The sequence below is a fragment of the Perca fluviatilis genome, chromosome 19, assembly GCF_010015445.1.
Source record: "Perca fluviatilis chromosome 19, GENO_Pfluv_1.0, whole genome shotgun sequence".
Classification (NCBI taxonomy): Eukaryota; Metazoa; Chordata; class Actinopteri; order Perciformes; family Percidae; genus Perca; species Perca fluviatilis.
In genome coordinates, this window is record NC_053130.1 from 5,281,773 (window position 1) to 5,295,453 (window position 13,681).

General features: G+C 41.7%; 1 protein-coding gene across 3 annotated transcripts in view; it reads right to left on the minus strand.

The window, feature by feature from the left end:
• gfra1a (gdnf family receptor alpha 1a) overlaps positions 1-13,681 on the minus strand; it is a 127,206-nt gene that overhangs the window by 18,621 nt on the left and 94,904 nt on the right. For all 3 annotated transcript variants that reach the window (XM_039783920.1, XM_039783918.1, XM_039783921.1), the window contains 3 exons: positions 13,369-13,541; positions 8,658-8,767; positions 5,200-5,334 (listed from right to left, as the gene is read on the minus strand). In XM_039783920.1, coding sequence (XP_039639854.1) covers positions 5,200-5,334; positions 8,658-8,767; positions 13,369-13,541 — 418 coding nt within the window. The remainder of the gene's footprint in view (positions 1-5,199; positions 5,335-8,657; positions 8,768-13,368; positions 13,542-13,681) is intronic.

The following is a 13,681-nucleotide window of genomic DNA, read 5'->3' on the forward strand; positions in this document are numbered from 1 at the left end:
AGCACTAAATAAGTCATTTTTGTCAATATCCTGCAGCCCTGATGTGTGCAACTTTGCTCATGACTGTGCATGTGCATATTTAATTTTTTGCCTATGTGTTTGAGCATGTGATTGTGTGGCTTTGTGCCGAGACAGCAGAAGGCCAATGAGCATATTGTAAGTGTTGATGGGCTCTTTTCCTGGCTCCTCTGTCTCCTCACCTAAGGCCTAATTATACTCACAGCACAGCGACCGCGTGTGAAACACTGTTAGCATCTCAAGTTAAGCCTCAGGATGTCAGACGTGCGTGCGTGTACTAGTCCTTTTTGATTTGTGGATAGAAAATACATTCAAAAATATATCTTTCTATTCAGTACCTGTACATTCATTGTTCTCTTGGTTATTCCCAATCAATCAAACCTTCTTCGTTAAGGTGGTGGCGGCGGTGAGGGCTCACAGTGAGTTCAGTCAGCTCTTACAGAAACACTTGGAGATTTGAAAACAATCCACAACTACAAAACAAATTACGAACAAAATCCTCTCTAAAAACATGTATACTTCTGAACCAATTATATGGCATATGCATTTTCACTTTGCATACCATAGTTTTAGTATTAAAGCTGCGTTTTGAACACCAACTTTGACATTTGAGATGGCGAATTAGCTTGCAGTTACTTGGTCTCCTGGGAGCTGCTGCATCTACAACCAATCAAATATTCCGGGAATGGATGACATCAGCACACTTGACCGGAAACCACATTTGGTGAGTATCACCTTGTAACAACAATTCACAGCTATTATTGTCCTTATTAGTAACCCTAAAAGCAAGTCTTAACCCTTTAAAAAGCCCTTTATAACAAGTGATAAACAAATATCCTCACTTTCAAGGTCTAAAAACGGGTCCTTAAAACACACACACACACACACACACACACACACACACACACACACACACACACACACACACACACACACACACACACACACACACACACACACACACACACACACACACACACACACACACACTAAACCAAACATCAATTTAACCTTCATGAATGCATACAGCACATTGCATTCAAACAAACATGATATCATCTTCCCACTGCAGCACAAATGTTTAGGAAGCGTTTCCACCTCGCAGATGTCTACATTACCACTTCATCTCACTTTACATGTACAAGGTTCGCTGTAATACTAGAATTGTGACCATGTTGGATGGTGTGACCTTTGCATATTCAGTACATATTCCAGAAATAATAGGGATAGGGAGAAATAGGGAGACATCACGTCGGAAATGTTTTGAATACATTAAAGTTCCACTGTTTCTTCTTGAGCATAATAATGTGGTGGTTCCAAACCTGGGGGTGGAGACCCCTCCAGACGATCGCAACATAGCTCAGAGGAGTTCTAAGAATAATTGCAGGTAAGGAAAACAGATTTTTTTTTTTTGTATTCCTTTAACCATTTTTCTTTTGAATTACTGGATATTTTAACTGGACATTCTACCTCTTAAGTCCTCTACAAAGTACTCAAAATGTGCTTGACTTTCTCATAACCAATAGAAATATGATATAAGCTTTGATAATTTGTCATTGCTTCATTCGTAGGGATCAAGGGTGGAAAAGGGTGGGATTTATTGTGTTAGAGGATGCTTATTCAGATATGTTTCGGTCATAGTATCACATGAGCCAGGCATTCATCCCAGGCAATCCTCCTCCGTCTCTGAACAATACAACATCTAAAGTGTAGTATAAGTATAACAGAAAGTCCTCTCTCTCAGTCCGTTCATATTCTCGCTTTCTGTCTCTTCTCTTTGTAGCTCTCTTGTAGTTTCTCTCTAGTCATGACCCTGTAACGGGCGTGTGTCAGGATTTTCAGAGTTGTCAGTTCCAGTTACTGCTGATCAAGCTTAATGAGAGCGGAAAGAGGGAGGGCATGAAATAAGGAGATTGAGACCGAGAGATGGGATGAGCCGAAAGAAGTAAGGTGAAGCACGAGCAGGAGAACAAGTGAAAGGAAACGGTTGCAATGGTAAAACAAGTAGGCAGTAAAGGAAAAGTGAGTGAGAATACATAACGCAGACAATTTAATAATCAGAGGAAGTGTGTTCCTCCACTTTGCCTTTCGCTTGGCTCCCTACAGTGAATAAAAGTAAATAATAGATATAATGTAGAGAGCATGTTTTAACCCACATTAACCCTTTTTGATTGTGCAAATCTCACACTGACACACTTATAAAACCATGTGAACATTCAGAAGCAAAGACGTACGGTACACATCTCACACCCTTACTGAGAAATACACAAAGATGTGCTCACACGCAGCCACACACACACACAACACACACACACACACACACACACACACACACAACACACACACACACACACACACACACACACACACACACACACACACACACGCAGACTGTAGCAGCCCCTATTATCTGCAGCAGACCAACTTCGTTAACCCAGACTAGTAAAAAGACAACAGAGCAGAGAAAACAAGAGCCGGGGTTAATGGAAGAGGAGAAGACAAATGAGAGAGTGAAAAAGAGAAGAGTTGTTGAAAATGAGGCTGCATCTTGCTGCTGTTTTCTCATCTAGTAACTGCCATTCTGACAGAGGAAACTCAAACCAGCAGCAAGTTATGTGAATATGGCTCATTATTTTAAATGGACAGTATTTTCTAGAGCATACTTGGCAACACATCCAGCAATTGATTGATTGATACAGGTGTCTGGTGGCCGATTGCTTCATCAATTGAATACCAAATTGATTCATTAACGAGGAAACTGCGTACCTTGAACAGATAGTGGTCAATGTCTTCTACTCTGGACGAATACATGATGTGATGCTTTCACCCCAAGACACACTTACAACTGGCTAACATGACATGTCCTCTACTACTAGACTAAACATCATCTAGTGTGCTTCTATTCTGAGGATCCAGTTTGTATTTCAGCCTTGAGTTATCATTAACATGCGGGAATAAGTGGTGTCTCTACCTATTAGTCTATTTACCTTTTAAGCAACTACAGCAAATTTAAGATTCTGTTATATTTCAAAATGGATTGTGGTTCAATCATTTTATAAAACCTGAATCCACTGTAAAGTCCACCAATAAAATCCAAATTCCTTCCAAACCCTTCCTGAATCAATTTAGTTTCAACTTTCAACATTTAATAAGTCACCAAAGTTAAAGATAGCTTGAAAGATGAACTGGGAGATTCCAAAACTGAACTAGATTGTTTCTCGAGAGAGGAATTACTACTCTGTGGGTCTGAACTGCATAAACCCACAGTCTGCTCAAAGTTTAAAGTGGTACTTTTTTTCTCACACATGATTTGTACAGAAGCCGGCTAACAGAAAGCACAATAACCAGACATAAGCCAGGTTTCATTCTGCTCATTGCTGGAGAGCGGGCGCCCATATGCAGAGGCTCAGTCCTCGATACAGCGGCTCAGGGTTCGAGTCCGACCTGTGGCCATTTGCTGCATGTCTGTCCTGTCTATTAAAGGCTAAAATGCCACCCCCCAAAAATGTACACAATTAAAAATCAACGACAGGGGGGGGGGAGATAAAGACTCATTTATGCCAGGATCTGACTACACAATTGTCACAATAGTCACTATGTCAGACTAGACTAGTCTCGCTTTGCCAGACGCTCATCCAAAGCGCGCTGGAGGAGGGTCTGACTAGTCCACATAGCATTTGGGGATGAGAGAAAAATGTGCTCTGGTTTTTTGGCATTTCTTTAAACCAATAACAATCGTCTTGGGCGGTGCTAAGCACTGGAGAAAAGCCGTGGTGCCGTCAGCACTTTAAAGGAGCCTCAGCCCCCCCAAAACTCACCAAAATCTTTTAAACTGAACATTTTAGATCTGAAATAAATACAGATTAAGCAACTGCACAAACACATTTTGGTGAACTATTTTCGTAAAATAAGAGATCGTTTTCCAAATGAGCCGCCATTATGGTCGGTTTTGAAATCCGGGAGCAGACAGCCCCACATGTAGCACTCGTCCAATCAGGTGCAACCATTGCAGCTGTAGAAGGGTGTAGTTTTCTATGCTTGTCGGTGGTCAAAGTGAAGAGAAACTGATAACTGCTAATGGCTAGCCCACTAGCGTGTGATGCTGCCAAGCGGGGCGATCCCTGCCGTGAAAAAAAGCCTGTATGGTCACTGTGTGTGTCTTCCTTTTCTCCACGGGACAGCAGCAGTAGCGTCTCTCCTTCTTTTCGCCATGTTTACATATGTGCGCCAGAGAGCACGCTATCTTCCTATTGGTCAACGTCAAGGAACATGTCATAGAACATGTCACGCTAGGCGGAAAAAGACTGACACGCTAGACACACATCCAGCTATTTCATCAACCTGACACCGGCCATTGAGACCCATCCATAACTACTACAATAGGCACACTTCCACATGACATTCCAGATGCAATCATAGCCAGTAAACTATTTATTCACAATTTGTTTATCCCTTTCCATCCCTCTTATTAATATGTTACTCCATGTTAGGATCACTTTTGTTTGATGAGCTTATCCTTTAGGATGAATGCAGATCTTATCATTTGAAAAGGATTACGTTTTTTAACTGTCCAAAAGTTTTATACTGAATCAGTTGCCATTAGGGCTGTGTATTGGCAAGAATCTGGCGATACGATACGTATCACGATACATGGGTCACGAGTCAATATATTGCAATATACTGTGCGTAAGGCGATATATTGGGATTTTTTTAAAGTATAATTTTAGAAAAAGTAATATTTAAAAAGAGACATGATGTGCATAAAAGTCAAAGAAGTTTACTTAAGTCAACAATTCAGTAAACATGGCTGGATGAAAAAGCCGCTTTCTGTCAAAGATCTGGAGCAGGAGTTCCGCTACAGCTTCTAGGCACGCACACATTCAGACACTGTGGTGCAGTGTGGCTGGTTTCTCTATAATGCAGAGGGATAACAATGCAAGCATGGCTATGGGATATATTTGGTTAGAAGGAGAGAGCGAGAGGAGGAGAGACAGAAAGTAAAGAGAGGATTAAAAAAAAGGAGCAAAAACTGAAAAAAAGCCTAGCAGAGCAGAGTGGATGAAAATAGAAAGCTAGAGAACATAATTCTGAAGAACAGATAAGACTAAAGTTCAACAGGAAAGAGTAGAGGGGAATAGTGAACAGCTGGTCAGACAGCAGCTGGGCACAGGGATAACTTACGGAGGCAGGTGTTCTCGGTGAAAAACTCGGTGAACTTGTCACACTCGTCCTTGTTGTTGCCACTGTTGCTGCAGTCGCAGTAGGGGGAGACGCTGATTTTGGGCGAGCGCAGGTAGTTGGGAGTCACCACGGTACCTGCAGCAGGTGGATGGAACGATAATGTTTCATTCATGCGTTTGTCTGTCTTTGTTTGAGTAAGAAATCTGAGCCCTGAACAGGGATTCTCTGTGAATTATTGTCAAGAACCCCAATATGCTGCTAACTGTCAAGAAAAAAACGAATATTTAAACCCTTTAAGACTCAGTTATCATCCTCCCTCTGTGTTAAATGATGAATGCCATAATAATAAAGTTAAATCATTGCTACATTTATTTCTCTTTCCCTCCTCCCCGTGTATAGGAGTAACGCAGTGTGGTGGAGTTTCTGCAGGAAGCAGAATGCAGAGAAGCCGGAATGAAGAATATGCTTTCTCCCCGCGAGGGAAAGTAAATAGCTTCAGTCAGTGATTTCTCACTCCCCCAATGGATTGTTCCCTGGCACTGGCTGCGCTCCAAAACAGGCCTTATTGTTTTGCAGTAGGCAGAATGAATTGGCGCTGTGTGGACAGTGTGTGTGTGTGTGTGTGTGTGTGGTCTGGTTTAGTGACTTGCAAGGACCGATTCTTGACGGCTCCCTGTTGTGGTGACAGGGTTCCTACACAGTTTCCATTTCAAAATTCCATACGTTTCCAGACTCAAATTAACACACTTCTCTGTAGATTTTTCAGACCATATTTGACATCTGAGTACAAATAGATAGATGTGTATTATGTAAATTGCATTGGCGGGTTGATCACTTGTTGTGGTCGGTCCTGATCTCTCATTGGGTTGGGCCAAAAATGATGTGACTCTGGGTGCACAGGATGCTGTTACAAGACTAAAGTGCTTTTGCCCTTGCATATGGCTTCAAATTGAAGCCTCCCCCATGTTGAAAGATTCTCCACATAGTTTGCATCTAGGTTACTTTTCCCATTTGGAATCCTTAGCCAACCAGGCTTTATATTTGAGATTGTCAAGCCAGCCCTTGGAAAACTTGCATTTACCCATTGTTGGGCAGAAAGTTAGACAATGTTCCACTGTCAAACATCTTGCACTTGGGGCACAGCTGTTTGGCAGGCTGTTACGAACAGGCGAAGTGGCAGCTTTGCGTAGATGTGTGTACTTTTCAACACTGCGTAGGACCCCTGTGGTGAAGACCTAACGGTTGTGAGGACAGTTTGGCCGGTCCACATAGTCATTGAGACTGGGGTTACAACAGGAGTTAGATTAAAAGGAACTTGGGTCTTAATTTCATAGTTCAGTCAATCGTTTTTATCGGTTCTAACATTGTATTCACCACGATAATTTCTGACATCTGGAAACAAAGTGATATGGCTAAAATAAAGCCTAACAGTTTGTCTCGAGTAGTTAGACGATCAGACAGGTTGCAAACAAACCTCTAGGTTATACAAAGTTGTTGCAACATTTCCAGATCTCAGCATTAACTTTGCTGCATATAATTTTATCGTATAGCCTATATTTAGGTCCGTTCATTCCAAGTGGATGAATCTTTATCAAGTCTTCCTTGGGGCCCTATATTTTCACTCTTTCACTCCTTTGTACACCGACGCATTTTTCATTCCTATTTTGCACCCGATGCACAGCAGACTTTTCCCTCCACAGATGTACGTTGGTAAATTAGGCGAATGTATTTGCGCTCCCGGGGGTGGTTCAACGCAAACGTTCCCTGGTGCTATTTTGCAATTTCAGAAAACAATTCCCCCACAGAGTCAGTGGCGCTAGTCTAAAGTCAGTGGCGCGTTATTCAGATGCTATTTTAGGGGCGCATGCTTGGCCATAATGTAGTGTGTGCACAACGCGCATACACTTTGCTTCTCTCATCTACACGGACGCAGCAGTTCCCATTTTTGCAAACCATACATAATTACAAAGAAAAATATTACTGAAAATGCGCTTCAGGTGTTTGAATCGGTCAGGAGGCACTTTACAGTACAGTCCTCAAAAAGTCCCAGCATTCTTTGTGGCTTGTTGTGTTTTACACAACATTTCCATGAATCATGGATGTGTTGATGACATAAATGAGGAAATATTAGAGGACTTAAGGAGACGTGATGTTGAACTACGGTGGGATTCGACACTCTGGGGGAATCTGGTCTGGGAGTGGCATAATGTGCGATGCGCTCCTGGTGGAGCGGGTGGACGGAGATGGAGTTGGGGGAGGAGGAAGGGGCACAACAGGAGCAGGAGGCCCACGCTCCATGGCTGCAGCAATCCTCTCCAGACTTGAGGAGATGCGCCCGAGAGGCCGCAGCAACATCGCCACTCGGTCAAGATGGGCATTTATTACTTTGCCGCATCCCAGACAGCTCCTGCTGGCGTGCGCCAGGCAAATCCGCCGCTATAATAGCAATCCACCATGGAACAAGTGCGCCTGCTCTTAAAGGGAATGTGAGATGACGCTCTGATTGGTTTATTGCATGTTACGCCCAAACCACACCTAGCTACTTCAGACCAACCCATTTTAGATTTGCGTCGGGCGCAAGAGTCATTTATCCCGCCGGTATAATAGCAACAGCACCCGAGATCCGCCCACAAAGCTACTTGCGTTTCACGTTTGATACTTGCTTTTCAGATCGTTAAAATAGGGCCCTTGGAGTCTAAGGCTTCTGTATTTTATTAAATCAAACTTGTGTGCCCAGGTTTTATCACTAAGTTTGGTTTAATGCAATTATATCATAAGCCAGGAGTCTTCAATGTTTTTTAGGCCAAGGACCCCTAACCTGAAAGAGAGACTAGAAGGGACCCCCTACTACATATATTGTATAAAATTGAGTTGCATAATTAACTGGGCCTACAATAAAGTGTAGGGCAGCCTAAAGCCTTTATACATACCTTATTATGGTGCCCTACAATACTAAGCTATTAAAATATATATATTTGTTTTACATATTCATACTGTATATCATCATGTTTTAATGTCAAACGTACATGTGGAAGGCACAGATAATCCATACGCTTTCCTGTATCTGTGGATGGCTACCATACACGCCAGTAAGCGTATCATCAATGTTAAGGTTTTTTTTTTTGTAATGAATATGCAGATTTATCTTTACTAATAATATGATGGATTCATGTTAATATTTTCAGACATATTTTAATTTTTTGGTAAAAAATAAACGTTCAAAAAAGTATTAAACAATAATCTGATGGTCCCCTTGCAATGACCCTGAGGACCCCCTGTTGAAGATCACTGACATAAGCAGTAGAAAAAGAACAACGAAAATAAGATTCAAGTTGTAAAAAAATAAATAAGAAAGAATTATCTTTTAAAGATGTCACTAAAGAAAATGAACATCAATCCACAGAGACCTGGAGTAAATGCAGAGACGAGGCTGACCAATAACAGTGACGTGTACTCACCAATCAGACCTGAGTATGAGAGGAGGCAGTCTGCGTAGTTCTCCTTCAGACAGCCCGACAGCGAGCGAGGCTCTGGCTGGCAGTTGACAAAGAAGTCAGCCAGTCGTGACCTGCAACACACACAGATCCAAACATATTTCAGAGCCAAACATGATTATGGCTCCAATAGATTTTATATGAGAAATTCAGATGGCCAATGTGATTGGAATGTGCAGCAAAATGCCCGGTCCAAATGAGCGTTCGCTGAAAGTCATTCCTCTGGGTGCAATTAGCCTTCTTAATGTCTGCCTTCAGTGGAGCGAAATGACCCTCTTACGTATGCTGTGGCTGCTTTATATCCTGGAATGAATGAGGCTAAAGGCAATTCTCCACCAAGTCTGTTCTGTTTCATTTACTGCATTCACAAATGTTTGTTTACACTTTTGCCACAGGTGCAGTGGCACGTGAAATTGAAATGGAGTTTGGATTCCCAAGGAATTCAACATTTGAAGTGAGATCGAGTGTGATGTACTTGCACAAAACCTTCTAATGTCACTTTTGGACTGTAACATCTTTAAGGAAAAGTTATATTTTTCCTTTTAGCAATGTTAACATTGTACCAAGAATATGAATTGTTGAGATATTTTCAAACAGGAATGGATCATAAAAGATCAGATGATCACAGGTTACAGTTTAGTCCTTATTATTAAAACCATGTACTTGTTTATTCATGTTCATTACACAGTAAAGGTGTTTGTGTGTATAGCAACAGTAAGAACAGAGAGCCAAAAGTGAACCAAGGAGTCAGTCTGCAAAAAATAAAAGATGTTCCTGGGGAAATTTGCTCACATTTGCTTCTGATTTCTCATCAAAATAAGTAAAATGTGTGGTAACACTTTTCTTGAAGGTATCGACATAATCGTGACATGACACTGTCATAACTATGACGCTGTCATTAACGTGTCATAAACGTTACATTACGTCTTTGTAATGACAACTTGACATTAACCAGGATGACATTACCAGAAGATGTATTTGTCATGACAACTCGATATAATGTCATCCTGTTTAATGTCAAGTTGTCTTAATAAGGACATTCCAAAGAAATGTAATGTCAAGTTGTGATGACATATACATCTTCTGGTAATGTCATCCTGGTTAATGTCAAGTTGTCATTAAAAGACATCCCAAACAAATTTAATGTCAACTTGTCATGACCAAGACAACATCTGGTAATGTCACTTTGATTAATGTCAAGTTGTCATAATCAAGACAACCCAAACAATGTCAACTTGTCATGACAAAAACCGAATGACACTTAATGACAGAATTCACAAACGTTTTACTTGTTTCATGTGTCATGTCATAGTTATGACAGTGTCATGTCACGATTATGTCGATACCTTCAATAAAGTGTTACCAAATGTTTTAATTTAAATAATAACCTTTGAAATGTATTATTACATATTTACAACCTGTGGGATTAACTGACAGATTGTGATCCTGCATTGTTGGTTGCTTCATCCCCAGATCTCAGCAACAAAGTTGGTAAGTGACCAATAACAATGAGGAGGCCTAAACCACAACAATAAGCCCATAGCATTACAATGAAAGTAAAATAATATAAATAAAATAATAAAATTCCTTACAGAAAGTACAGAAAGTAATGTATTCACACATAATTAGTAACATTAAATAATACAAATATTGACAAAAACATAAAGACAAAGATGATCTTTTAATCAGGCAAACCAAGTACCACTCAAAGTCGTCTCGCATTGCCAGACCTTCCTCCACAGCGCTGCGGAGGAGGGTCTGGCGAGTCCACAGAGCATTCTGGGATGGGAAAAAAACGTGCTTTGGTTTATTGGCATTTCTTTAAACAAATCACAATCGTCATGGGCGGCGCTATGCACCGAATGGAGCAATGGTGCAGCTGCCAAAATAGCCAGATAGATAGTCAGACAGATAGTCTAGCTAGCTGTCTGGGTTTACCCTGCAGAGATATGAGGAGCAGTTAACCATAATCCTCATAACTCGACCTGAGTTTAAAATTACAACACAAAGAAAGTGGAAGGTATCGGACATCCGGCAGAAAAGAGGGAATTTCCGGCGGCAACGAAGCAATCCCGGAAGTGGAAGGTCGGGAATATAGACTACGCTCAAAGATACCTGGGGTAAGTTTTCTCCAAACAAATATATATATTAACATTCACTGCTAGTGGTTAAAACGCCTCAAACAGACTTGTGAAATCTTCAGAAACAAGGTTTGTGAGGGAGAGCAGCTTTCTGTGTTTATCTGAACGAGACCGTTACAACCTGCTACCAGGATATGTGCATGCAAGCATGTACCAAAACAAACACACACTCACACATGTATGCACTCACAGTGTGATGTATCTAATCACACCAATCTGGTGCAGAGCAGAACAGAGCAGTGAGAGTTGTCAGCAGCAGCCAGTATACTAGAACTAACATATGGCGAGGGAGCTTGTGGAAATGCATGGCTTTAATCTATCTGAGGTAACTGACAAATGGACTGGGAGGAAGCTGTGCTGCAGTGAGACCTGTTGTTCAGCCCTGAGCTTATGTCTGATGTATAGACAGCGCCATGGAAAGAAAAAAAAGACAGAGATGGAAGGATGGATAGAAACTTGCAGGGTGAATTTACTGCTGCCATGCTGCTTGCTGTTAAGTAGAGACAGAGGGTGAGGAGACCTGAGGCCACACTCTGAATGGTGCTCATTTATGATGCCTAATGCTTCCATTTAATCCCAGAGAGCTACTGGCTGTAGGCTCCAGAGACTGCATGAACACACACACACACACACACACACACACACACAACACACACACACACACACACACACACACACACACACACACACACACACACACACACACACACACACCTCAATGAGGGTGATGTCAGATGTCCATCACTGAATTAATCTGAGCTCTTTTCTGTGTGTGTGTGTGTGTGTGTGTGTGTGTGTGTGTGTGTGTGTGTGTGTGTGTGTGTGTGTGTGTGAATCTGAGACTTGCGGCGTGAAGGCAGACATATTATTTCTGATGGTGACAACAGTGACTACACACTGTAAAAAAGCAGGGGTGTATAGCACGCATTTTCTTACGATACGTTATTATATTGATTCTTTGGACAACGATACAATATTGATATCACAAAGTCTGCCAGGATAAGATTTCGATTAAATTCAGGAGTGTGCGTATAATACGAGACGATCCATAAGCCCATTTAACACAATCTTATATATATTTTTAAAAAAGCAACGGAAATATGATTGGACCATTTCATTTCTGAGCTCTTCCAGACATTTCAATTAAAAACAAACTACTCTTTTTAATAAAAAGAATAAATACAAAGTGGGATTTCAAATATAGTTGCATCTTAAAGATGACGATATGTATCCACATTTTCACTTTGTATCGATAATATTGGATATATCGTTGAGGATTGAATCAATATACTGATCGATGTAGTTTCACCCCTAGTAAAAAGGTGTCTAAGGGACATGTTTGTCCCTGTGTTAACTTGTTAATCACAATGTGGGGACACAGTCACATTGTGGGGACTCAACTCACATCTGGGGATACAACGCTAGTCCCCACAAGGTTAAAAAACTGTGTTTTAGGGGCGTTTTAGGCAGGATTTTACACCTTTGGAAAGTTATAACAGCAGCAATCATTTGCTCCAACATCATCCTCCCAAAGCAAGCAGTAGAATTAGCACAATGCTGCATGGTTCACACCACAAAGTAATATGTGCTTGCATGATTTTGATTGGTCAGTGTAAGGTGGACTACGCTCTGGCAAAAATTAACCCAAGAAACCCTGCATTTCTTTGTCTTTCTTTCTACACTTCGATGCAGGGCTAATGATGGTCTGACCACACACCGGACATTATGGTAGCCAGGATGTGCCAATCCTCGGAATGAATGTGTCGATGTTGGTGCGCTAGTCTATATCCATGACGTTCCACTTCCGGGATTGCTCCGGTGCCGCAGGAAATTCAGCCAGATGCATGTCTTCTCTGTTTCCTTCCACTTTCTTTGTGTTGGCATTTTAAACTCCGGCTGATTTCTGAGGACTATGGTTAACTGCTCCTCAGATCTCTGCAGGGTAAATCCAGACAGCTAGCTAGACTATCTGTCCAATCAGAGTTTTCTGTTGCACGACTAAAACAACCTTTGAACGTACACACGTTCCACCAAAACAAGTTCCTTCCCTAGGCTATTTTGCAGAGGCGCTGTGCGGAGCTTAGCACTGCCCATGACGATTGTGATTGGTGTAAAGAAATGCCAATAAACCAGAGCATGTTTTTCTCCCATCCTGGAATGCTGTGTGTATTGGCCAGACCCTCCTCTGCAGCGCTGTGGAGGAAGGTCTGGCAAAGAGAGACCATTGGTGCACAGATGCACGTCATAACTAGGAAACAGGATAGTGGTGTATCCTGACGTGGTGATGGTGTTTGGATGTGTTTCATAAATAGTGTGTTGCCCTTTACTTGTTAGTGCAAAAGCTGTAGTGCTGGTTTCAATCATAAACCATGGCAACCCTAGTTTGGACCTGGCCGGGGACCTTGGTTGTGCGTCATTCTCCATCTCTCTGCCCCCTAATTTCCAGTCATATCTTTACTAATGGCTGTTTGATGAATGCAGGAAAAATAATGTGAAAAAATAAATGACTACATTTTGAAGGTCTACTACAGTACCGGCAGATGTAGTTGGTCTTGCAGGAGGCCTGCAGTTCGAGACAGTTGGGTTTCTGTTTTTCTTCGTACGAGCAGACAGGGACGATGGTCTGACGCCTGCGTTCTGAACATGCTGTCTGGTCGCTGAGCGGGCATGAGCAGTACAGCATGCCATAGCTGTGCTTCGGAGGAACCTGTGTGCCACAAGAATCAGAACACAACATTTACTGTAGAAGTGAAGTAATATTTTAGTGGTGGTGATGGCACAGTGGATATGACACATGCCTTTGGTGTGGGAGACCCGGTTTTGATTCCCACTACGATACACCAACCA